Source organism: Apostichopus japonicus, chromosome 10 (assembly GCF_037975245.1).
Source record: "Apostichopus japonicus isolate 1M-3 chromosome 10, ASM3797524v1, whole genome shotgun sequence".
In the NCBI taxonomy this organism is placed as follows: Eukaryota; Metazoa; Echinodermata; class Holothuroidea; order Aspidochirotida; family Stichopodidae; genus Apostichopus; species Apostichopus japonicus.
The window spans coordinates 12,864,817-12,891,468 of NC_092570.1; the positions used below are offsets into that span (position 1 = coordinate 12,864,817).

General features: G+C 36.6%; 2 protein-coding genes across 4 annotated transcripts in view; one reads left to right on the forward strand and one right to left on the reverse strand.

The window, feature by feature from the left end:
* The first annotated feature begins 2,963 nt into the window (after nt 1–2,963).
* Nucleotides 2,964–14,808, forward strand: LOC139974812 (LHFPL tetraspan subfamily member 6 protein-like). Its single transcript, XM_071982250.1, has 4 exons — nt 2,964–4,481; nt 7,071–7,570; nt 8,374–8,472; nt 11,717–14,808. The coding sequence occupies exons 1-4, from the start codon at nt 4,408–4,410 to the stop codon at nt 11,830–11,832; spliced, it is 789 nt and encodes a 262-aa protein (XP_071838351.1). The 5' UTR covers nt 2,964–4,407; the 3' UTR covers nt 11,833–14,808.
* Nucleotides 14,809–21,324: 6,516 nt separating this feature from the next.
* Nucleotides 21,325–26,652, reverse strand: part of LOC139974706 (ATP-binding cassette sub-family C member 5-like) — a 73,450-nt gene continuing 68,122 nt past the window's right edge. For 2 of the 3 annotated variants that reach the window (XM_071982039.1, XM_071982041.1), the window contains 3 exons: nt 25,527–25,605; nt 24,188–24,496; nt 21,325–23,795 (listed from right to left, as the gene is read on the reverse strand). In XM_071982039.1, the coding sequence (XP_071838140.1) occupies nt 23,691–23,795; nt 24,188–24,496; nt 25,527–25,605 (493 nt within the window). In that variant the 3' untranslated portion in view covers nt 21,325–23,690. The remainder of the gene's footprint in view (nt 23,796–24,187; nt 24,497–25,526; nt 25,606–26,652) is intronic. The other variant, XM_071982040.1, reaches the window with a different exon arrangement.

Genomic DNA, 26,652 nt, shown 5'->3' on the forward strand with positions numbered 1-26,652 from the left:
CTGCACCTGTGCAGACATGTAATCCCAGATTCTCTTGATTTTGGAGTAAGGTGTTCTTGTTTAAAGTACAATGCCATATATGTACCCTACCTGTGTTATCAACAGACTTAGCAGAGGCGACATTGTACTTTCATGGTAAGTCGGTAAATCCATGGTCTCAAAGTTAGCATCCGGGGATAAAGCTAGCTGCACAATGTCCGACTGAACATGATTTAACTCAAGTCCCACTCTGACCTTTTCTAATATTTGTAACAAGTCATTAGTCTGCAATTACTGATTAAGGTACTCTGAGCCAGTAATGAGTGCACATTGAAAGGTGTTTCTAAATTAGGATTAGTGCTTGTGTTTAGGGCACAGGTATGAAATTGATTTCCGTGGTTACATTTGTGCATGGGTAGACTTTGCAGTTTTCCTGAGTTCCTGAGTTATCCAATACTGAAGCAATAAGACAAGCTAACATAACTATAAGCTATAGTGCGAACACTGTCTGAAATCCACTGTAGACTTTCCATGTTACAATAGTCAAGTTGAGTCTGGGCCCATTTAGCCGTGCAGTGAGATGCAATGTCAGGGATAATTTGCCAATATGTATAAACACATGGACATGCATTAAATTGACTTAAACAAATGAGCTTTCATGCTTATTTATTATGAAAGCATTTTTTTCTTTTCAGTGGTAATTCACAGAAATAAAAAGCATAAAAAATTGTGACATTTGTGAACCTTTTTTTTTTATATTTCTTTCAAAGCTCACTAATCTTACTTTTAATTAAACATGAATTTCACAGTCGAAAATTGAAAATTTGAGGTGGGAAACCTGTTTCACCATGACCAGTTGAAGAGACCATGCATGTTACTGAGCTAATGCATCAAAGGGAGGGGAGGGGCATATAGGGACTTCAGAGAATATTTACAACCACTAACCAACTAAGAGGCACATTTTTCTTTCAGTCCCTTCTTCATATTAGCTCGTTTAACATCACTTAAACTAAATAAAGAATATATAGTTTCCAATAACTCAAACCATCTTGTGTTAGCTAGGGCAATAAAGTCTTGAGAACTATATATATAGTAGTGACTGCTATGTACTTGATACAGTACAGTAGGCCTATGCTGACTGATCTTGTATAGTTACAGCTGTAGTTTAGTGCATTTACCTCCTCATCTCCTTTGCAACTTGTAGTGAAGATATACTGTAACTTGAGGAAAACAAACCAAGACTTCTTTGTAGAAATCCTTTGAACAGCATAAGCAGTCTGATCAGTATCTGCTCTGCCTTCTCTAGAGGCTATCATGACAATTAACAGATCTACTCTGGTTGATGAGAATGAACCAATCCAGTTCACTGTCCCTAGTTGTACATAAACTGATGTTTGACAGGACTATTGTCAATGGAAAACTGTACACAAATACACAATAAGATTAACTACAGGAGTCCTTCAAATCTGCCATACATTTGTTTACATGGTAAAGGAAAAGTGCTCAACTCAAGTATCTCTTTAAGGGGGGGCAAGTGGTTTTCTGTTGTGCAAAATTTTTCTGTACTATTTGCAATGGAATTTAGGTAAATATGCTAATTGTGTAGAGCGGTTAATTGGACTTTCTATTCCATTGTTGTCTAAATTAATGTTCTGCTATCATCAAGTTTGTATACACTAAATGAATCAATCCTGTAGACACTATCTGGAAGACCCTCACTCCCACCCCACTCTCCATCTCCTCCCAACCCCCCCCCACCCCCTTAACAAAACTCCATTTTCAATCTGGTGCTTGTGGCTATATAATTAAACATGCAAAGTTGAAGGAAAGTACATTTACTCTTAAAGCTGTATTTTGCCTTTTGTCACCGTTTTCCAAGTTTTTGACAAGTCCATCAAGTTTTTTACACAAAACAGCAAACTAAGATATTAGCCAAGTTTTTTCTCTGCCAAAATAGTTAATTGGCGAGTAATTAAGGACATTTACAGATAATGAAAAAAGTGTCCTCCGACAGACAAATTACAGATGATGGGCGAGGTTTATTTGGATCCCCAACGGAAAATATCTTTGAGAAAAACAAAGTTGAAAGTTGTAAATTTTTGGACTTTTATGCCACCATTTGAAGTAAGATTTTAATAGATAAGCTAGTTATGTATGTCGTTATGGCATCAGTGAGGTTGAGAAAAACCATAGAAAAGGACGCAAAATGCTGCTTTAAGTGTATTGCACACTTTTGAAATAGTACAAATTGTATTGTTAAGTCAGTGTGTATTCTTCATAGTACAAGTTTAAAACACTTCTCAAACGGTACACGGTAAGTGATCAACAGTTGCCCAAAAGGTCATTGGTATTGCCCCAAAATATGCTAGAAATTCCAGTAGAGTAATGCAACTACTGTAGCAGTTTACTGCCAGTGCTGCAAAGGTGAGTACCCACACTGAAATATTTAATTGTCTATTTGGGGGATTGACCAAATCATCAAAGAAAGTCCTCTTGAAAACTTCTAAAACTGCTAAACTTATGGGCCAATACTGATATCCTGTAAAACTCATCCTCTTTAACCCCTAATGCACAGTACAATATATGTGCTGGCGTCACCAGTAACAAATATGGTTTAAAGCTAAATATAAGTTGCATCGCCATATGAAAACATCTGCAAGCATCTCAGATCCAACTTTTGATTGACACAATTTATTTTACAGAAAGTTTTGGTTTCAAAAAGTGTTGATATGAGAGCAAAATTCCTGTCAAATTAACACTTCATCAGTGCAGTGCTTGCCCTTTTATATCAACAATTAAATGTCTGACCCTTGGCCTGTAGCAAACTGGCTGTTAATTTTTTTTATTTCAAACCCTTGTCACGCTTCCTCCATTAAAAGTGATTTGGTCAGTAGATAACATTGTGAACAAAGAACAGCCTCCTGATGCCCAAAGAATATTGGCAAGTACCCGGGTATTGGTTCGTTTCTTTTCTGACATTGAGATGGAGGAACATCTTAAGGCATTCCTAGGATGCCTCTGCGGTGTGTACCAGCCAATCATCAAACAGGAATTATTAAGGCCTGTAGTGATCTCCTGTGGTTACAATCATGAGGATCATAACATGTTAGGCTTGTTAGAGAGTTATATACCAGCATATATATATTTGTAGAGTGAATTCGGCTGTGACAAATCTCTTCCACATTGTGCCCACCCATAGACGTAATAACTGCCATATTGCAGAATCAAAATATAATGACTTGTTTTTGTCATGAACCAGTGGAATATCTATACCTTTTGCCTACAATAACTGAAACTGGATTTAATGTTATTCTGACTTGGCAATGGACTATGGTACCCAGAATAAATTTCTGATATCTGGGCCACTGTTTTCTCAAACCTCTAATCCTCTGTAATGCTAAAATTGTGTGACAATTAGTTTGATGAGACAGTTGTCAGCAGTAAACTAGAGCATCAGTACAGGATATATAGCTACTGTGTGTGTGTGCATTCTGGATTGCATGTGCGGTCAATAAAATTGTGATTGGATGAATTGTGATTGGATGATTGACTTCATGTTCATAGTATGCAATGCTTTATATGCTTCATGATTGCAACTGTAACTTTGATCTGGAAATGTCTGCATGAATGGATTATATGGTACTGACTCAAGTGTAATAAGTTTGTTTTTATATTTTCCGCTGGATATTTCAGTTTTGCCTTTTGTTTAATGCTTTAACAACTTGATTCATTATCAGTGGAATCCTTAAATGCTGCCCTATGGTATTTTGTAGAGGCACACAAGACTGACAGGACATTTGACAAAGAACTCTGAAAATTTGGATCAATAATGAAGATTTCTGTGAATATAAGTGAATCCAATGATAAATTCCTATGAAAGTTATCTAATTTTTAAACCCCAAGATTTATGTAAGGATAGGCTAAAGCAATTGTATATTACAGTATATACTGTAGGTCCAGTCTGTAAGTAAAGGCATTCATTGCTTGGAAGAAAAAAAGTGCATTTGAAGGAACAAAGACATTGTAACGGTTTATACAGAATGTGGAGTATCACATATTATCTGATATTTGTGGTAATATCTGTTATCAATACCAAACTACAAGTGTGAAACTCTAGACATGACAAGGAGTTAATTATTGATACTGCAACAACAGATACATTTCCACTTGGCATTCTTTGACTACCGGTATAGCATTTTATCATCTGTGTTTTATTTACTGAGCTATTGAACTTGATGAAATGTATACATGTCTAGCACAAAGGTCAAACAAACATACAACTGTATGTGGTAGGATGTGACTCACTGCATCTATGAAAACTAATTAGCATTGCTGCTGAGTATTATCTTTGTGAATGCCAGAGACAAAAGTCATTTGGAGAATTTTGATAGACTTTTGGATAATTAAAACATTTAAAACAGTATCAATATGAATGGCACACGTTACAGCCAAGTGCCTCCGCGCAGCCCTACCAGGGTTCCTCACTATCCAATGTCAGTCAGGTAAGGAGTGATTCTTCATTTCCTAATCGGTTTAAAAAATTGCACCAGATGTGGTAAAAGTTTCATGTGATTGTTTAGCAACGTACCCAACACGAGGCAAATATAGTGTAGGCAGGCCTACTGCACATACATGAAGGTACATGGAAGATTACTGTATGTAAAAGTGAGAATTAAGGTGGCATGCAGATACAGTAACAACTTTGTTCACCCAACTGGGAAAAGAAAATTGGATTGAACAGTAAAAACTCAAGGGTAAACATAACCTGGGTATCAATTACCAATCACACCAAGTAACATTTTAATCTTTTGTCTTTTTTTTGTATCTTACAGTAGTTTCATGAATTGGAATATTGTTTTGTATGTATTGCAGAGAAATTTTAGACTATCATATTACGTACATTGATGGAAAGAAGGTTTTAGTATATAGTACTGTTAACTCTCTTGGAAACCTTTGCAATGAGCAATATAATTTGTGTGGTTTGAATTTGAATGATTAGTATCAGATGCAGCTCCCAGGAAACCAATTTCATGGTCAATGCAACCTGATCCCCCCAGGCAACCATTCAATCTGGTCATGGACTCAGTGTCTGTCTACACTTTAGAAGTTGGTAGATTTGACAGAATCATCCTGGCAAAGAAAAGAAATTTTGAAATTTTGTGTACATTCTTCATAATAAACAAGACCCAGATGCAATTGTCTAGCCTCTCCTTTACCCCCCATCCATATTTATAGCACTACTAATTAATTTTTCCTAGTATTTTTAGATTATTTCAAGTATACACATGTATGTAAACAGGTCGACAGTATCATATTTTGTTCAAAGTGATGGTGGATCAGATCATTTAAATGATCACTTCATTTGTGATTGGCTAATAAATATTCAATGATTGTGAACATTCAGCTTTGACAAATTCCCCAAACAAAATTGGTTCACAGCCCCTGTCATATTTTAAAAAGCAACGATTCATGACGTGTGTAATGTAATGAAACAAAAAAGTTTACTAATTGAGGAAAGGTATGTTTGTTTTGACTGTTTTAGTGGAGTTCAAAGCAGTAATATGACTTTATTTACAATATGCAATGTTTCTGATCGTGTAAATAGATTTAAATTAAAACTTTGTTTAAATTATTGCATTAAAGCTGCAGTTAGCATATACTTTTGTCACAGTCCCACCTGGTAAGCCATACCTATATCTGTGTTTTTAGTTAAAACAGTTTAAACTTATTTAGGAGCTTATATTTTTTATTAGGATTAGCTTAACGGTTACAACCCAGTGCATCCTTAGGGTCAGGCAGTGGCGTAGGAAGGTACTTTTGAGTGGGGGGGCTGAAGACTGATAGCCGGCCTGGGGGAGGGTCCTAAAAAAATTTCCAAAGGGGAGGGGGACACCCCCTCCCCTTTGGAAATTTTTTGCATTTCCAGGTGGCCTCATGCAATTTGGTGGAATATAGCACACTTCAACACCCACTCCATTTTGTGAATAATTTTGCATTTTCACCTGGCCTTTGATGCAATTTGGTGCTCCAAATGAGATTTTTTTCTCATTTGGGTAATGAAAAAGGGGTTTTCTGACTTGCGAAGCGGGGGGCGGAATGATACTTCCGCCCCTCCATATTTTTCACTGGGGGGCTGGCGCCCCCCAGCTCCCCGGTTCCTACGCCCTTGGGGCCAGGGGATGTATAGCCAGGACAATAGTTGAGTGCCGGTTGCCATATTTTGATGTCATGAGATCCCTACTGTTGCTTACGTGGGTCATCTTGTTAAGATGCGTAGTAGAAGTCTCCCTAACTGGTGTATCTTAAGCACTGGTTGTGAAAATTAACAAGTGCTGGATGGAAAGGTATCAATTTCTGATAGGTGCTGGTTAATGGTACAAATCAGCACTAGATGACGCCAACAAGCATACACTATACAGCACAGTAGCTTCAACACTGAGTGAAGGATATCCAGCTAAACTGTATATACTGTACACTAAGTCACTTTAGAAATGAAATACATCAAACTTCAATTGACATGATGAAAATCACATGTCCAGAAATTGGAGAAAAAAAAATATTAGAAAAAATACTAAAAAACAAACAAACAAGGTATTCAACTGAATATCTTGCTGTGAGAGAGAGACTACATTGCTTGAATTATATCAGTGGGGTTAGTTTGAATAGTTTCTTTCATTAGTTCCCCCCGCATCTCCTTGATCCATAATTGGTTTCAAGCTCCAGTAATCACAGTAAGAGACAAATAGTACAGAATGCATTTCCATAGTTTTTATAATAGAACCATAGTTACAAGTTGTTCCTGTAAATTGTCTACCTCGCACTATTCTCAGTCACTCTGTTGCTCTGTGCGCACACTGCTAATATGAAATTCCTTTCATTCAGGACACAATAACCGGTAACCAGCCCTACGGTGGTGAATGAATGGCTTTATATGCGAACAGCAATTATCCGCAGACCACAATCCAAATCGTCAAACACACACAGCACTATTTTATACCACTACTTTTTGAGCCTTTAATTCTGCTAGCTGTCGATCAGTCGATGACCTCATCATATCTATTACCCTGTTCTCTCTTACTTTCATCACACAGAGCACTAGAGCCGGGGACGTACATCAAGAGATCCACGCAGACGTTAGCATCGGCTCGTTCGGGTCATCTATACCACAGTCGTTCATGCAACCTTTCAGTATACAGCCAGCAGAACGTTGACTTTAGGATGTCGTGTGGACTGACAGCGATCGGTGTCATCTGGGCGGTCGTGTCCATCCTGGGCACCGCCGCCTCTTGTGTCGGATTCTTTCTGCCGTACTGGTTAGAGGGGACGCTGGGTAATACCTCCCATCCCGTACACTTTGGCGTTTTCCGTAGATGTAACTACTTCATGAACAATGAAGTAGTCTTAAAGTGCGGACACTACACCACCTTCTCAGACATTCCCACCATGACCTGGAAAATATGCACCGTCGTTATCGGATTGGGTTGTGTAACTTCATTGTTTGTCAGTTTTTGCGGCCTATTGGCTTGCTGTGTCAGGGACTTCGTTACCAGGAGGGTGGGCCGTGTATGTGGTGTTCTGCAGTTTATTGCAGGTATGTTTTATGTTTGTACATCTATTGGTTTGAAAATGTTGTATATAAATGTTATATTTGCTAAAAGTTGAACAACTGCAATCTCATTTCAAGTTACGATGATGTAATGTAACTGATAGTAACTGGTGACCTAACAGAAACAGCTGATTCATTGTGTCAAGTGGACTTTGAAATAAATATATAACTTAAAAAAGGAAAGTAAGAGATAATATTTCTCACAAATGTTCGATCCTTTTTAAATCAGATAAAATTAGTTACAAGTGTTGGCTAAGATTCGTCATAGAACTCTTGTTGGTGATAATGTGGTTGATTTACTCCCATCTTACAGTAACTGTTGGCTGTATGCAGTGATAAGCTGATTATACTCCTGCTTAAACCATTTATTATCATTAAGACTGATGAAAATGTCAAAAGAGTTCATTATCAACAACATTGGCAGGTTTATTACACCTCAAAGGTTTGTGACATGTGAAGCTCGTAAATGTGTACTTTGCTTTGATAGTTTGGCAGTCTCTAAATGTCAAGATGACATGCAGGGTTATACTTAATGAATGATTCGAGATGCTTAGTGTTTTGTCAGCCAAACTAATGGATTATCATTCCTGAGGGCATTTTACCAAATTTGATGACTTATGGTCAATGCAGTATAAAATATCTTAAAATCATCAGCTCTGGAATTTTGATCATGCATGAAGCTTTTGGAATTCTGTTGTTAAATTGTAAACTTTGCAAACTTGTGTAACTGGTAAAATGTGACATCATGATTGTAAGATGCTTTCCTCTCTCTCTCTTCTTTCCTCCAGCTATCTTAATTGGTACAGGAATGGCATTATATCCTCAGGGCTGGAGTCATGAACATGTCAGGGAAGCCTGTGGACCAGATTCACAACCGTACAATCCCGGTAAAAGTCAAATTTTATAATTTCATGGAATATAATCATTCTGCTTTTAAATTGTGGCTTTAAATTTACTTATTGTTATGTACTGTATATCCTAAATATTAAAGGCATTGAAGACTCGCCCCAAACCGCGTGCGGCCATCTGAAAAAGTTAACTTTCTGTTGCTTGCAAGTGACGTTTGCTACAAAATGCAGACAGTAATGAAACGTGATACCTTATCTTTAGCTGGACCTGAGATGTCCATCGCTGTATTGATGGTATACTGTGTTGTGGGTATTGACCAGAGCTGTATGTACTGAATGTACACTAGTGTCTAATTACCGATGGTAGCAAGCTGTGTGTGTATTTTCTTGGATGGATATTGGTGTCTAACACTTCTGTTACACCTCATTCGAAACTTGGTCAGATTACAGGCATTAGATGTTTCTTTTTGCGCGAATCTTCACACCCTTTAACCATATATACTATGGCCTCCACTGGAACTTGGCTATAGTATGCAAATACTGTGCAGTTATTTTCAGTGCACTTGTGGGCAAAGGAAAGATCAGTGGGTAGATGATTGGATGTCACCAAAGTTTAGAAATCCGATCCACCCCGTGATCTGAGAATGCTAGCCTCTTAAGAAGACACAGACCATGCTTGTATAAGCCTATTCTTATAATCATGCAGCCCCAGTGGCCCCATTTTACAGCAAAATTTAGATTACTCTTGAAGATGTCAATCATCTGTCTAAACAGAGTGGTTTCCTTCCCTGCCTCGATCCCCTTCTTAAAAGCAGCGATTAACTTGTGTTTTGACTACAAGGCTGCTGTGGCTTAGGAGGCTTGAAATTTCATCTAAAAATCAATTGAATTTGGCATGCATTTCACCTCCCTAGAGAAGAGCGATGCTTGTTATTGCTGGGTTGCTTGGTAGAAAGTGGCTTAAGCAGTGATTTTGTACAAGAGAAAACCATGTAAGTTTTTGGGGGAGTCCTTCCATGAAACGAAGCAGGAAAAAAAATAATAAAATAAGGAAAATGATTAAAGTCGCAGTACTTGTTTGTCAAATTTAAACTTTGACCTTTTCAGCTTACTGCACTAAAACTCAGTAAAAAATGACACCTTTGTATGCAATTTTTATCAAATCTCTCTGTTTTGTTTACCGTTTGGCCAAGGCCTATTTCCACTTTCATGGCTAGCCTGTCTTAGGTCCTTTTCTTGAAAGGTATTTTTCTCTCGGTCTTACCGATGTAGCTTGCCAAATTGTGTTATTTCCTTCCATTGCAATGAATGAGCAGTGTTTTCTCACATTTCCTCCATGGAATTGTAAAAAGTGGACGATACGAATAGGACTGCGTTAAAATCTTGACCGGGCCGCATGTGTAGACTATTTATGAACAGCTGATCGATGAATATACAATATGTTGACATGGGCCGTCGCAGTGATTTTACAGTAAATCGTTCGTGCCATAAGGGCAACAGAAAAAAAAATTTCTTACTTTCGATTGCGACAGCTTTCTCCATTAGACCTTCCTGGTCAGAGTGCATTTAGAATAAGAAACATTGAATCTGCTTCGGAAGTTTTTTTCTGAAATTCATCAGCAAACACGTATTAAGACTTTAAAACATATTAGAAATGATCCTTTAAACATTCAAGAGTCATCACCTGAAATGACCCAGAGTCTATCCCACAGACCATTACAGTAGGTCAGTTTGTGATATTATGCAATACAAAACTCAATGGGAGAAATGTAATTTTTTTTTGGCCTGAAATATGTTTACAGTGCATTGCAAACTCTCAAGAGCAAGTTAAGTTAAATGGCACTCTAGGCCTACCCAGTTTCATATGAAAGTTAAAAGAACATATGGTTTGGTTGAGCCATCAGCATTCATAAAACCAATGGATTTACTTTGTTCCTCTCTTACCTGTCTCCCACTCCACATTTACACTTTCCTGCCTATCTAAATTATACACATTTGGAAACGTTTTAGCACTGGGCCCTCGCTCCCTGGGCCAAGCCCACTACCTCCTTCCGTATCTACCACCCCGGAAGTTACAACACATGTTTTTCCGCAAAATTAACAGTTAGGCCTGCACTGAGAAGCCAGACATCATCATTTAAGCGTTAAAGGAGCAATGTTGCAGAGATTTAGCAAATGTTACCTTCAAAAACCAGAATAGCCTGGATAGAAACATTTAGTACTAGCACTTAAAGTTTCCTTTCAAGAAATAAAACATAAAACTAAAATTCTGCATAACATTATCATTCAATGTTGATAGACATAGATATGCCAAGTACACAGACAAAAAGAACAAATACGTTGGTTGCTAGCGTTAGCATTTTCAGTGTTTTATCAGTTTTTGAAGTCCAAGTAACTGGCATGTTGTGCACAATTACAGCCATCGTTTTCGATCAAATTTCTGTGTACACAAATGTGATACAGGAGACATGCAGGTGCCTGTTACACATTGACAGGTGCAGACCTAGGCTAAATTTGCAATGGCATCTGTGACATTTAGGAGGCAGTATGTGGCTTATAAAGCATAGGTGGCATCTGGGCATTAGTGGTTTCTCCTTCAGAGATGTTTCTAACTATTCATGATGATCCATTTACATGTGAAATATGTATAGAGTTACTCCCCTGGGGCCCTGGCCTTGTTTTTCAAATTTTGGAAAATGAGGCTATGTCAAGTAAAGTTCAAACTCTTTGTGGCGCTATCACCATAGAAGCTTATAATCTGTTTACAAGGATGCCACAGCTTTATTAACAGTATGAGGGAGACAGAGATATGATATCATATAGTATTAAAGCTGCTTAGAGGTGTGAATATGACATGTTTGTTTATAGTGCATACTTCAGGCAATTGCAATGGGTCGAGGGTGGGGGTGGGGTGGTACAGTCATGATAATTTATGTCTTTAATAATGAGCTTTATTACTAATGGTTTGAAAATGATCAAGAGTGTTGCGTCAGTCCCTGGCATAGTGCCAATGATGATGAAGTAGGTTTAGTCAACTTCAAGATCCCAATGATACTATTCCAACCCCTCCTCCCCCCATCCTGACAGTCTTCCATTAGGGATGGAGGGTGAGGAGAGGGAAGAGATAATAGGGGGGGAGGGGGATTAGAAAGGAAAAGAAATATAAGTGGGTAAACGGACTGAGGGAATAGTGCAGGATTCTGACCATTATTACTCATTTACCTACACTATCTGTATGTAGTACTAGATAAGCAGTTTTGTAACCCTTTGTTACCCTTCACAGGTTCATGTACCATTGGATGGACTTTCTACCTCACAGCTGGTGGTTGTGGCACTCTGATGATCGCAACGCTCTTATCATGGCATGCGGGAACAAAAACAGTGTCCTATGACGACTGACGTAGCTCACCGTGCCGCCAAATATTGTATTACATATATCGACAAGCAGCTCCATTTCAGGCTGAGGTTCATCGAAGAGATGCTTACAAGAACCAAAATTATTTATATAAAAAAAAAAACAAATGTTATTCAGAAGGAATTTTATACTTTCATATTATTATTATATATACCACCAAACTGAATTTATTTTACAGTTCATTTTTTATTCCTTTTTGTTTTAATCTGTATATTTTCACGTTCACTCAGATACCGTACTATTTATTCTTTTGAAATATTTAATGCAGTGTGTTGCCAGAGTCCTAAATGTTTGTGTGCATAAAACACATACTGCAAATTTCATTTTTAAGCACTGCACAAAAGACTTTATAAAACATCTGTATTTTGATATCCCTGCATTATTTTTTGATATATTTATTATGGAGATTATCTGATATATAGAGGTACTACATTTTGTCCTGTACATATTGTTTGGTAGGTCTATGGGCCCACATCTGATCCCAGGTCCCGAGATGTAATTTTATGCAGTTTGGTGGCCCAGACAACTTTAAATGTGTTGTTGATGTAACATTAAGTAAGCAAGTCTCTAGTAGTTAACATATGTTAGTACATTGTATTTGGAAACAGTAATTCCAACTTAGTCATATCTATGGTTCAGCTTCAGATTGAACAGGAAGTCAGAATTCAGTATTGCGTTAACATACAAGTCAGATTCAAATTCTTCATGTTATCTCAAATGGTGGAAACTTGGCAATTTTCTCAAAAATATTCCACAGTATGTAAACAATGTTATGTAACTCTGAACAACAATTTAAATGGATTGCTAGTTCAAAGTTGGCAAATGTGTTTATCTTTCACATAGGAAGACTGTTTTTTCTGGATATTGAAACAGTTTGGATTAAAATCTATATTGTAAAATCCTTATGAATGCATGGCATGGTTGATGCCCACAAGGGATCTCTACAAATCTTTACATAATTGACAAATTAAAGATCATCAGTACTAGCCCCAGATATGCTCAAATAATGGTCACCCATGTTCAAACTTCAACAAAAAGCTTACTGCCACCCTCAGAGCATCTAATCCTCTCTTAGACATTTGAATATCAAAGTGAACTTCTGCTACGTCTGGGGATGATATGGCTGGGGATGATTGGAGAGTCAGAACCTCCCATATTTCATAACTGTTATCATGCCTAATTTGGGGGCAATACTGATGACTTTGAAGGCTTGCAAATTCCATGTTACTAGTAACTCACATTACACTTAATGTAAGCATGTAAACTGAAAATCTCATGTAGGCATTATAGACATCTTAATTATTTTTATAATTAATAATTAATAATTAAGTATATTTCCTCATATATCGGTTGTGGGAGTGTAGAAAATGTGTTCGTGCATGCGTGTGTGGTTGGATGGGTGGGTGGGGTGGCGGTGGGCGGTGAGCAGATCAATTGAACAGTAAACTTATCAATATTGTGGCTTTCACAAGATGATCAATAGGAGTGGGATGCCCAACATAATTTAATGATAATTAATTAAGCCTTCATTTATCTCAATTCCTGATCTTGCAACAGGCTCTCTCCTTGCCATATAATATACAGAGCTACAAATGCACATGTTGTGTTCCAGCAATGGAATTACCAATTGGAACTCCCAAAATGCATCATTCTCTCTTTTTGACATTTACAGATCATTAACTGCTGATATATAATAGACAAAGATTTAATAAGTTATGTCATTTATAGGTACATGTCGTTTGCCACACCTCCATGACGTATAAATAAATTTCGTGCTCAAGTAAATCTGTGATGCATTTATTTCAAGCTTCTTTGGAAACGTCTATTAGAGATAGATGTCTCACTTTATGCACCTTGCCATATTTAATATCATAAAACCAATTTAACTCTGTTTTGAAGTATCATGAAGTCTAAACATTAGTGTGGTTACTTAAAGCTAAACAATTTCTCCAAATTTGACAATTTGTGAGTAAAACCATCTCTGCATACCACATCTTTTCATATTTGGAAGAAAAAATGTAAAGAAATTATTGATATGTTCATAAGTGTAACAATTGCTTTGTTCTCAATATTTATGTATCACTCAGTTTCTGTTCATTTGAACATTTGCACAAAACAATAACCATAAATTATTTTCCTCAGTTACATCACAACCTTGCAAAATGGTTTTGTTTCATTCATGGCAACAGGACATTTCATCTGTCAATTAGTTATTAATTAATTACTATGAGGCCATCAGGATCAGGTCAGGCACTGTTGTCTAATGTCTCTTTCTTAATCTGTAAGAATTTGAACAAGATGCAGGTCATAAACAAACACATATATGTACCTTCTACTCTGTGTCAGTATAAAGTCCAAACACAATCGTCAAGTTCTTTGCATGGGCATTTGAAAGCAAAACCCCTTCAAAGTTCCTTTAATTATGTTATCTCTTGTAGCGTTGCTAAACTAACAAAGATGTCTTGTTGATTTACATAGACTGCCATTTTATTGTCTTCCATTAGAACTGCCATCCAACTATAATATTTATCTCAATTCATCAAATAATTAATATTAACACTCACTGATATGAAACAATTCAAGTATTTTTTAAACCTTGGGAAGTGTAGATCTATTTTACAAAATATCAGTCAAAGTATTGTGAACCTCTATTTAATAAATAGACAGTAAATTTGTAACATTTGTATATTTTTGAGAAAACAAAGGAGAATGGTAGCTAGTTTGTCTCCCACCATAAAATATTTGTCCAGATTAGAGTTCTTCCATATGTACCATTTTATGTCCATTTTGGCTGTAATTATGAATGTATTTACGTGCATACAGTAATGTATTTGTTATGAAAATAAAGAAAGTCTCCTGTCATTAAAATGGATAAAAATGTCATTTTGTATCATTTATTAAAGTGTATTGCCAGTGTCTTTTGAAGAACTAATTCTGGCTTATCTGATATAACACAGAAAACCAGATTTTCATGTCAGTAGTATAGATATTTCAGGGTTTGGGTTGGAGGGAGGAAGGGGGGATGGAGCGTGGGCGAATCATATAATGCATATAGTAGATGATAGTTATCAATTTGACCAAAGTTTAAATTAATATTATTTATTTTTCTTCAAAGGAGATAGATGGTTGATGCAGTAGTAAATATGTCAGCTGGTTGTAACAGTGAAAGGCACGTTGACTTTGCTTTTAGCAGATGAGCTTCCAACATGGACTTTAAGAGATAATTCATAGTCCTTTGTTTGAAGATACCAAGAAATGCTTAAAGTAATACCATCGTCATATGCTACCTAGAAAGCTCTATTTTTTTAAACATGACCCATTCCACAGTTATATCATTGTAAAGTAAAGTGCACTGTCAACAACAGTGACATGACCCATTCCACAGTTACATCCATATAAGTAATACCTACATTTGCATGGGTTGAATACTTAATTTTATACAGAGACACTTCAAAAAATTACCAGCTGGCTCTTGTTTGATTATTCTATTTTATTTTTCTATAGTCACTGTTAGTATGGCGAGACATGTTATATTGACTGTAGATGATGTATTCATCCTTATTGCTTGATACACAGGGTGAGGAGGATTAAACACAGCAGCAGCAGCAGCAGCAGTTGATGCTGCATCTAGGAAGATGAACGCTCCCTGCTTCTTCATCCTATGAAGGTCTACTGAGTGTTGATAAGTAGCAAATATCAACCTACTACATACCTGAGTACCCTTCAAGTTTACTCAGCTAAATTACTTTCATCCCACACTCAAGATGTGTCCATCTCTTTAAAGGGGTAGTTTAAGTCAAACATATTTTAAGATTCATGATGACAACTTTCTAGCTTTCAAAATCATATAGGAGGATTGCATGTAAAATGCAATACAATGCAATCAATCAATCAATCAGTCAACAAGCTTGCAAGCTATTAAACAAGCAAAAAAACAAACAAACAGGCAATCAAAACAGAAACAAAACAAGCTAAATAGCAATATAATGAGCCTATCAGCATTATATATGCATGACCTTCAATGTAAATATCTCTGAATATACTACTAAGTAAGAGTTTCTTCAAATACTTTACACTGCAAATAAAATCACTGCACATGAAATTTCCACAACTCTCCTTTTTGTAAGTTCATTTTTGTAAATTTTACAAGTTAAAGCAGAGAGGTACCATGGAAATTGTTCAGAGTTGATATCGCATTTATATCAAATCCATCTATTGCCACTCAAGTTACAGTACTGATGAGCAGGGGGTAGGAAGCTTCCAAAAGTGGGGGGGGGGGAAACATCGGAGGGGCACTTTCTCATTCCACAACCACCACTCGTTATGCTATAAACCGATACACAGCGGCCATATCACTTAAATATGTGTGAGTATGCTATCAATACTATTATGGTGCACGTGAATAATTAAAATCAAATATTAAAATTAACAAAGGCTTAAGATATCCAAAAGACAGTTCTTCATCAAAGGGGCACATTTTATTTGCCAATAGGGCACATTTGCTATTTTGGAAAAAAAGTGGAGAGGGGGCACGTGCCCCCACAGCTCCTATGCCCCTGGTGATGAGTTCATCATTTCTTTGACGTCATTACTTGTGTAAATAGCTTTAAAACTTGTTCAAGGTTTCCTATTATTGTTTACATCTACCCCAACAAGCTGATCAAAATCAAACTGTGGACAGCCTCTTCAAATTTTTTTCACCATTTGTGTCCAACTCATCAATTTTCTGCAAATGCTTGTTATTTATATCTCTTTAAGGTCTCTCTCCACCTCTCTCTCTCTACCTCTCCCTCTCCGCCTCTCTCTGATGCTGAGTATATTGTACAAATGTAATTCAAGCTGTCAGATTCTGTTTAAGTTGTAGACAGATTTCAAATACTACAGAACAAGTTGGAGGTTATTGAACTCGCCAAAGTATTCTTCACAAAAAGTCCTCCAGCTCTGGAGTCTGTCAGTTATATATATATTTTTATGTTGTATTAGAATTCTTTGTATTAAACTGGCCTGGTATAACTCAAATTACATATTGAGATTCTAGGCACTAGTACCGACTCTGAGCCTGGCATATCCCTGCCGCAGGAATTGATGCCATTGAAGATGTAAATACAGGACTGAATTTTAAGTAACTCGAAGAAGAAAAAAAAGGATACTGTTTCCATCCCATTTCTGACATCTTTTAGAGAAAAAATAGTGATAAGTTTTACTTTGCAATAATAAACACAAAACAAACAAACTTAAAGGTAAGGAGAAAAAAAAAACAAAAAACTTTGAAAATGACATTAGGCAAAAGTAAAATTGAGAAAATGGTTTGACCTTATGGCATATATTAGTTATCAATATTTAATTCCGTTCAAGTCCCCCCCATTAGTGAAACTTAAAATACATATTTGTATGTTTGTAATGCTTGCATTGCAAAATGAGGAAAAAAAAAATTATCGATGATAGAGGGCTGTGTGTGAGTGCATGCAGAATGGGGATAGGGGATTGCCGGGGGAAGGACCCCAGGGTGAGAGCTTTCAGGTACAGGAGTGTACTGTAATGTTTTCCTTCTTGTACATTGATATAAATATAAGCATGGTCAACTGTTTGCCTACTAGATGTAGGGCTGCCAGCGTTTCATGAATGAAGTTCAGTACACAATCTATATCATAGGAAATGATTAGGTCAAAGTACCCTTACATGGCAAAAGTTTGAATTCTAAAAAAAAAAAAAATCTTCACAAACAAGCTTTATTCAATTTATACAATTAATTACTGGTAGGATTAACCTTTTTTTTGTGTGTAACATGGACCTTAACTATGTGAAAGTGAAACCAATATGGTTTGGTTCAAAACAAGTTTTGAAAATTTGATAAATTATTTAGAGGTTTTACTCAGATGTTAGCAGCTGTTTTGGGCCTCTTTTTGTATTTAAAGTTTATGATGCTACTCAATACTAAACTGTGATAACTGTAATTTTATTAGCTTACTAGGTAAAAGTAAAAAAATAATTAATTTGCTTTTGCATGTGACTAAATACCAATTATATGAAATAAAAATATGACTTGAGGAATGAATTTGAGAACTAAATCAAACTCAAATCAAAGAGAAGGTCTTAAATTGATCGATTGAATTGCAATCTAATTATACATAATAATTGGTAGCTGTAAGTTTGGTGAACTTCCAAATGCAACTGCTTTTAAATGCCATGTTTTCAAATTTCTTCCTTAACATATTTATAGATGTTGAGTTCATGTTGAAAGAAATTAAGGTAGATATGAGTAACTGGGCACAATGTATGTACCAAAAGGCTTCTGTAGGCCTACTGCTAGCCTGGTCACTTCTTGTGTAATTCATAACACACTGAGTGTTTCTCTATGGGCAGCTAGACTTAATGCTTAGAGCATATTGGATCATGTGATACTAATTAGAGTGTAACGCAATTAGTGGTATTAAATCCACAGACCTGAGGCAGTGTTCCCTTGGCAACCAGCAATTAGCCCTCGTATTTGGAGTGCCTTCAGTATGTGGTCGGTTAAAACTAGAGCTGGTCAATTAGGTAAAATACTAGAGTATATGTATAATCGCAGGAGGCCAGATGGGGTCAAACTAAAAGCATAAACACTGAATCATTAACTTACATTTCGAAAGTTTATGCATATGTCATGTAGACTCATGCGTGCAAGTTTTGCCAGTGTTTCCTCGTTAGTTGTGGAACGGCTACACTTTTTGGGGTTACATGTTCAGTAAGGGCTTTGAATGATTTTATGCACTTCTGTTGATCGTCCATAATCTTTTATTTTGATGAACCATGTAATGACATAAACATTGGACACTTTTTAAGGAGGATAGTGGTGGTTGGAGGGGGGGGGGATAGGAGAGTGGTCAGAGGGGAGAATGTGGTTGGGAGAGTAGTAGAAAGGTCACATAAGGCCAGATTTGATGGTACAGTACCAACTTTTCATGATGCTACACTTACCAATCTATAAAGAAATGACATCAATATTTGATTCTAATATAATATGTTTGAACTGAAGGTCAATGGTTCACTCATTTTCAAAGTTCAAAATGAATTTACTTCTTACCTCGAGGTATGATCTTTCTTTGAGACCACTCATTTTCTAAATGATATTCTTTAATAGTAGTGCCTGGGGTTATTTAGCCTATACAAGGGAGCATACGGAAGACTCTAAAGAACGAACCACTAATGCCCTGGCTTTAATAGCACAGTGTGAGGATTTTCATAATGGACTCCCTGCCGTCAAGTTCCCCTCTCCATGCTGTGTATGCTTAAATACCAACCAATCATAATAATTATGATATTATGTATAAATGTGGTATATATAATTTATTGAACATCTGGGAAAGTAAATTTACAACTGGCTGTATATAGTCATTACTCTGATTTACTTGTGAGGACAATACTTGCAATGTCCCCGCTAACACGTATGTGTAACCTGTATCTTTAACTATGTAACCTTTCCAATGATCCCACTTTGCTTAAGCTTCCTTAAATCTCCTAGCAAATATAAAAAAAAAAATTCTCAGAGGTTGACATATATCAAAAACTGTAATTTACTTTGGATCAAGTTTTCAACTAAAATAGGTCTTTCTGCCACAAAGCAGGTTTACTAATTTTCTTGTAGCTCAAGCAATTGCGTAAGGAGGGCATTAAACTCTAGAAAAGGTTGAATCAATAATTGCTAGTTGTAATATTGTGTTTGAAATAGTCCAGTATACTGCTGTGTGTGGATTGAATATAAAATTTAGCATCTACATATAGTGTAGCACAACAGGCTATGCATTAGACAGTTATATCCTGTCCAACTGAGGTGTGGGAGGGAGGGGAGTTTAAAGGTTTGGTTCACATCCTATATGCCACTTCCTTATAAACCCTACACAACCTATATCTATGGCACTAGAACAAGAAGTGTTGTGGAGTGGTGTGGTTGTTTCCCCTTAACATATCTTACAACCTCCACAACTCTGGTAAAGAATTCAGCAGAGGACCCCTGCGAGTAGTAGCCTTCCGACCATTGTGGACGGACAGACGGCTGTATTATCACGAACAATAGATCAACTAAATAAAGAGATTAACATGATTTCTGGCGTAAACACCATTCTTTATTAGAACTAAGGTTAGATAATACTTACAAGAATAATAACAAATGATCTGAGCACAGTAAAACAAATAAGAAACATTAACTTTATAGAAAATTTCCTTGGTATAGTGAAAACTTTTGTAATTATAACATTAATGTATAACTACACACATCATTATACCATTAATGTATAATTAGACACATCATTATACCATTAATGTATAATTAGACACATCATTATACCATTAATGTATAATTAGACAGATCATTATACCATTAATGTATAACTACACACATCATTATACCATTAATGTATAACTAGACACATCATTATACCATTAATGTATAACTACATACATCATTATACCATTAATGTGTAACTAAACACATCATATTAGTATATTATCTTTGGTACATTTGTTCAACAAGGCCTTCCGTACAAGAACACGTAACAATATAAATTCATGCCAATACCAGCTCTGTGTAGACACCACTTACAAGGAACGTGTATGGCATATAACATCTGCAAAATTAAAAAACAAAACTCACTGTCCTATGCTTTAAAGCAGCATTTTGCGTTGGGTCGCTTTTTTCCACTTTTTTAACATGTGCATCGATTTGTTTACATGTATCAATCATAAAACAGCAATCTAAGATACCATCCAAGTTTCACCCTGCCAAGAGCGTTAATTAGCGAGTAATTAACGATTTATGTCGATAAATGAGAAGAGTGTCCTCGACAAATTTCACAGTTAAAATTAATCGCATACAATTCCGCCAAACCCACTAGTTTGAATTCAACCAATCAGAGATGCAGGTTTAGTTATGAGCCGTTGCTAAAAATAGATTCAAGACTTCGCGTTGGTTGTACCAGGGAGTTGTTATGCAACTCCCTGGTACAACTGCCATACAGACTGTACACAAATCAAGCGTGGTGTTATATTACGTATCTGTCAATGACGTTCGTAGTGTTTAAATATTCATATTATGGGCGAGGTTTATTGGGTTCCCAACGGAAAATATCTTGGAGAACAACAAAGTTGAAAGTTGCAAATTTTTCGACTTTTATGCCACCATTTGAAGTAAAATATAAATAGATTAGCTAGTTATGTATGTCGTTATGGCAAAGTGGAATCAGTGAGGTTGAGAAAAATCATAGAAAAGGACGCAAAATGCTGCTTTAAAACCCGCTCTACATTTGTGATCTCTACCTTCAATGGGCATACATATTTAATTAAACCGCGTTCCTAATATTCCTAATGTTTCTAACTTTGTTTGGTTTCCCAGCCTTGAATGATAATATCTAACACAGCCCACTCCTCCTTTGTGAGGTTATCTCTGTCAAATAATATAACAAAACTAATTCTAGTTGAGGTACCATTGATAGTTGAGGTGCTTTACCATTGCCAGTTGAGGTGCTCTACCATTGCTAGTTGAGGTGCTCTACCATTGATAGTTGAGGTGCTTTACCATTGCTAGTTGAGGTGCTCTACCATTGCTAGTTGAGGTGCTCTACCATTGCCAGCTGAGGCGCTCTACCATTGCTAGTTGGGGCGCTCTACCATTGCTAGTTGGGGCGCTCTACCATTGCTAGTTGGGGCGCTCTACCATTGCTAGTTGAGTATATATATCTATATCTATATATATATATATATATATATATTTGATAACTCTTGTAAGATAACTCTTGATTTGTGTCTTTGGTTAATTTTATTGTTATATATTAGAAAAACAAAACCTATGTCAGTGAATCAATTATTGGAAAATTGAATTAAGGTCATTACTATCAAAAACTGCTTTCAGAGAATTAAAAAGTGTTTGTGAATCAACTGGAATAAATTTGTCTATCTGCTATAAAAAAAAATGGTATTGGGTGACAGTAAAGTACAGTTTGCCCATACAATTAAAAACTAGCCTCTCAACTATGTTGTATGACTTCCTCTATATAAAAAAAAAAGATGTGATAGTATAATAAAAAATAAACTAAAGAACAAAACAGTCCATCAACTCCCTCCCAGAGGTCATTCATCTACAAAATTCTGTTAAGGTCCCCTGTACAAAACAGGACGATAAGTGAGAAGTGAAGATCTAAAACATTTTGAAATACAGAAGAAAATATCAAAATTGAATGCACTTAGAAAAAAGTTATTAGAAGTACTCTTTTTAAAACAGCTGCCACATTTCATATTTAAAAAAAAAAAAAAAAAAAAAAAAAAAATCAAATCAATATTTATTTGCTCACAAGACATTTATTGCTTGCACTGACATTTACCATATACATACTGCATCTTTTGAAATCAACAACCTGCTATCAATTACTTTGCGTTAGGACTATGCTAATACAGTTTTCCATGGAAACTTGGTACGTTGGTCCAATTTATGGATTCAAATAGAACACTTTTGCAATCTTTGGGAAGAAAATAACTTAAGGTAACTTAAGGTAATGAGGTAAATTAATATCAATATGTCCAATATCAAGTAGGTCAAGTCTTAAAACATCTATCATTCTGATAGATTGTGAAGTAGCATTGTTAACCATATAGAAACTAACATCATATGAGACACACTTTGGTCCCTTGCCTGCCATGCTTTACATTATCTTGTTATCAGGGATGAGCCTGGGGCAAAAAAAAATCCTGGAACTTTGCAAAAATTGCGGTATAGGCTCCAGTTTGCATATGTTACAGTGTGTAAGGATAATAGTTTTTGTCCCGAGGTAGAAAAGAAATCACGGATATTCCGCGAATTCGTGGAAAAAGCTCATGCCTGTGTTATAGTCAATTTCCCATTTGTGCACCTTTTGCATTACTTTCAAATATTACATGTAAATCAGAAATTCTCCGCACAGATATTTTGGTTGGAACTGCAAACTATACTTTAAGAGGGAACAGCGCTGATCCCAAAACATTGTAATATCAAAAAACTTGATCACCGCACAAACTATGATTATTATTTTGTGGAAGATTATTATTATGATTATTTTTTTTATTGCCTCTCTCAAAGCATGCTTCTATAAATAATGGCTTTTTCTCAGCCTTTGTCAAAGCCTCTGAAAAAAAAGTTTGAGCTGTAGAATCATCCAGATATTACACTTAATACAATCTTGGCAGTTTTTCAAACTAAACCCCTGGAGACATTAAAGATGATCTAAGCAAATATGATCCAATGATAGAACCAAACAATTTGCATTGATTTATCATGAGCACTGTAATCACAGCTTACAAAAACTGAGAATGAGAAGTAAGGGGAGGCACAGGGCTATTACAAGGCTACACCTCCCCCCTCCCCACCCTTCACATGCCCCAAGTGGAGGTTTTTTGAGGTAAATAGGTTGGAAGTCTTTACTTAGTATTATACTTTGCCAGCAAATTCCTATCAGCAATTCCCAGCCATAGTGATAAAACCACAGCCCTCCCCCAACCACATCCCCCCACTTTCCCAGGACTCTGCAGTAGCCATACTATCCCTTTCACTGCTCCTATCTGCAGGTCTCATTGAGTGTGCTAACTTCATTTCATAATACATTTGCAAGTTTTATTTTTGTAACCTGGCTTTCTTTGCTCATTGGTTCTGTTTTTCTGCATCAGTGGACAGTAATCTTGCTGCAAGTTTACACGAGATACTGCTGCCCCTGTGATTCTAATTGCAATTTCTCGAGCGTCTCGATGCTCGTTGTTGTTGTCGTATTATTCATCTTTCATCCTTGCTGTTAGTTCATCTTTGCCTCCTTGCTGTAAATTCATCTATTCTTCTTACAGGGTTTCAGTCCAAACTATTTTTATGCTGCTGTTCTGCAGCTGCGACCATCCCCGCAAAAACTGAATCCTTCTTGGACAATAAGGCAGATGGGGTGTCAAACTCTGCTACCTGTAGATGAAAAAAATAAAAACATAAACGGTAGGCAGAGAAAAGGTAAATTATGAGAACTTTAACCAGATGGGGTGTCAAACTCTGCTACCTGCCAGATGAAAAATAAAAACATAAATGGCTGGCAGTGAAAAGGTAAATTATGAGAACTTTAACCAGATGGGGTATTGATATGATTTGATATGATAAGTTTATCAAGCAGGTAATCACCACCATGTACAACAACATAGATTGGAGACTGTGAACGTAAGAAAAACTTTCAAATTTCAACTTCAAGTCTTTGAGAGAATTTTCAATTTTCCAAATGAATGAAAAAGAAGCTTTTCTTGAACATTTTTTACCCACCAAAGTGAAAATTGTAAACAACAAAGGGTAAAATGATCATAACTTACATCCGTCAAGAACGAGTTAAAATGTCTTACATTGCCGTCACTCATGACCAGGATCTTGTCTGCGTCGAGGATGGTATTGAGGCGGTGAGCAATGGTCAGTAGAGTACATTGACCAAACGCTTGTCTGATGGTCCCTTGGATCAACGAGTCCGTCTCGGTATCGATAGCAGCGGTGGCTTCGTCCAGGATCAGGATCTTACTGTGTCTCAGCAGTGCTCTGGCGATACAAATCAGCTGCCTCTCGCCGACTGAGAAGTTATCCCCGCCCTCTGATACCAACGACTGCAACTTCTCGGGAAGAGAACTCACCTGTGGTAGTAATCAGGGAGGTGAGAAACATTTAGCAGCAAACAGAGATACAAACAGCTCATAACAGCAAAAAGAAACGTCTCATGTCGGTAATCTGACCTAGTTTCGAATGAGGTGTAACAGAAGTGTTAGACACCACCATCGATCCCAGAAAATACACACACACAGCTTGCTACCATCGGTAATTAGACACTAGTGTACAGTCAGTACATACAGCTACAGACATCTCAGGTCCAGCTAAGGATAACAAGGTATCACGTTTCATTACTGTACCGTCTGCATTCTGCAGTGATACGAACAAAACGTCACTTGCAAGCAACGGAAAGTTAACTTTTTCAGATGGCCGCACCCGGTTTGGAGCGAGTCTTCAATGCCTTTAAATGGCACATCACTGTCCCCCCTTATTCGTTGTAAAGATAAGCTTAAATGGCTGTTTGAGGTTAATTTTTGGGCGACAAGTTTATATCCGCTGTGATATTGTGAAGTTCAAACTGCCTTCGGACTGACTGACAATTCATTTGAAAGGACCTATATTTGTTATGATTCATGATAACATTTCAACAGAAGTTGCCCTGAAATAGGAGTATTTGTGCAGTTAATGAACAACCCTTTTCTTGTATGACAGGCACGATATATCACAACTTGAAGTTTGAAAATTAGCTCTTTTTCAATGTCAAGTCCATTTACCCCCCCACCACCAATATGTCTTTCATGTGAGCTCACTCCAATGCATACCACCCCCCCCCTCACTACAACCTGATATGAGATATGGAGATTGTCAACATCAATACATTTTATTTCATGTGAGCACCCTCCAATCCCATCCATCATTTAACATTACCTTGTTTTTCATGTGAGCTCTTTCCAATGCATATCACACCCCCCCCCCCCACCACAACTTGATATGAGATATGGAGATTGTCAACATTAATACATTTCTTTCATGTGAGCACCCTCCAATTCCATATCTTCACTCACTGATATGAGAGACAAGATATATTAACAATTTAAAGAGCATCTTTAACATTACCTTGTCTTTCATGTGAGCTCTCTCCAGGGCACTCCAGAGTTCTTCATCATTGTGGTTCTCAAATGGATCTAAATTATACCTTAGTAGATATAAGACAAAAGAATAGCCAGGCAGTCAGACCATATTGTAGGTTTGTAATTAGCTAACAACTACTACAAGTTGTTAATGATATCCCTGCATTCCAGCTACCGAAAGCTAGGTGAAGTTAGTCAAAGAATGAAAACTGCATATAGTGTTTGAACACATACTGTGATGTGTAACTAGGTTTTATTCTATGAATAGTTTAGAGATTGTTTTAATGTATGGTGTTCACCACCCATGGCAGTAGTAGCCTGCCACCGTGAACGTCTCTGTATTTGCTGCAACACTCTCCACACTTAGCTACATACAGGGTTGCAACCCAGCAAGGGTTGTATCTAAATATTCAAGCATTTTCGAAACACATGAACACAATATAAACAACACTTGAAAACTGAACAGTTCAAAATATGTACAAGCATTCTTTATTGGACCGAGTGAGCATATCCACTCCTCCCTCCAACCCCACTGATAGCTAAAAGACAATCTGCCCTGTTCTGAGATGACCAACGATAAACTTTCACCAGGCTAATTTCCATTAGTTACTCAGAATGTTTTCTTTTCTTTTGCAGTTTTGTGATCTACCTGCTATTATGTTATATACAATGATGAATTCACCATTTGACTATTTGCCTGGCCATTTGTTCTTCCCCCTTAAGGTATGAATCGATTTTTGTACTGCAACGTGTCTTGTTAAATACAAAACCCTGAACAACCTAAATGCTCTTGGCATATATCTCAAACAATTTTTTTTTTCGATAACTGTTGTACAACTACAAAAAACCTCCAAAGACATAACACGAACATTGAAGGAATATGTAAATTTACTTTATGTAAATGACACATGTAGCCCTGAATGTAGTTCCTCTATGGAAATATCTTTGGTAGTAAACATCTGTCATAGATGTGACAGTACATTTAATCTTGAAATCGGAAACATGTTTGATATAAAAAACTGTGTGACTGTGATTTAACAGAACAAAAACATCACAATCTTTGCAGCAATAACAACTGTTAAAAAAAATAAAAAAAAGTACTAGCGGTTACC

Coding starts and splice junctions, on each gene's coding strand:
- LOC139974812 (XM_071982250.1), top strand. CDS start 4,408: ATGAATGGCACACGTTACAGCCAAGTGCCTCCGCGCAGCCCTACCAGG. Junction 4,482..7,070: donor CACTATCCAATGTCAGTCAG/GTAAGGAGTGAT, acceptor TTCATCACACAG/AGCACTAGAGCCGGGGACGT. Junction 8,473..11,716: donor TTCACAACCGTACAATCCCG/GTAAAAGTCAAA, acceptor TACCCTTCACAG/GTTCATGTACCATTGGATGG.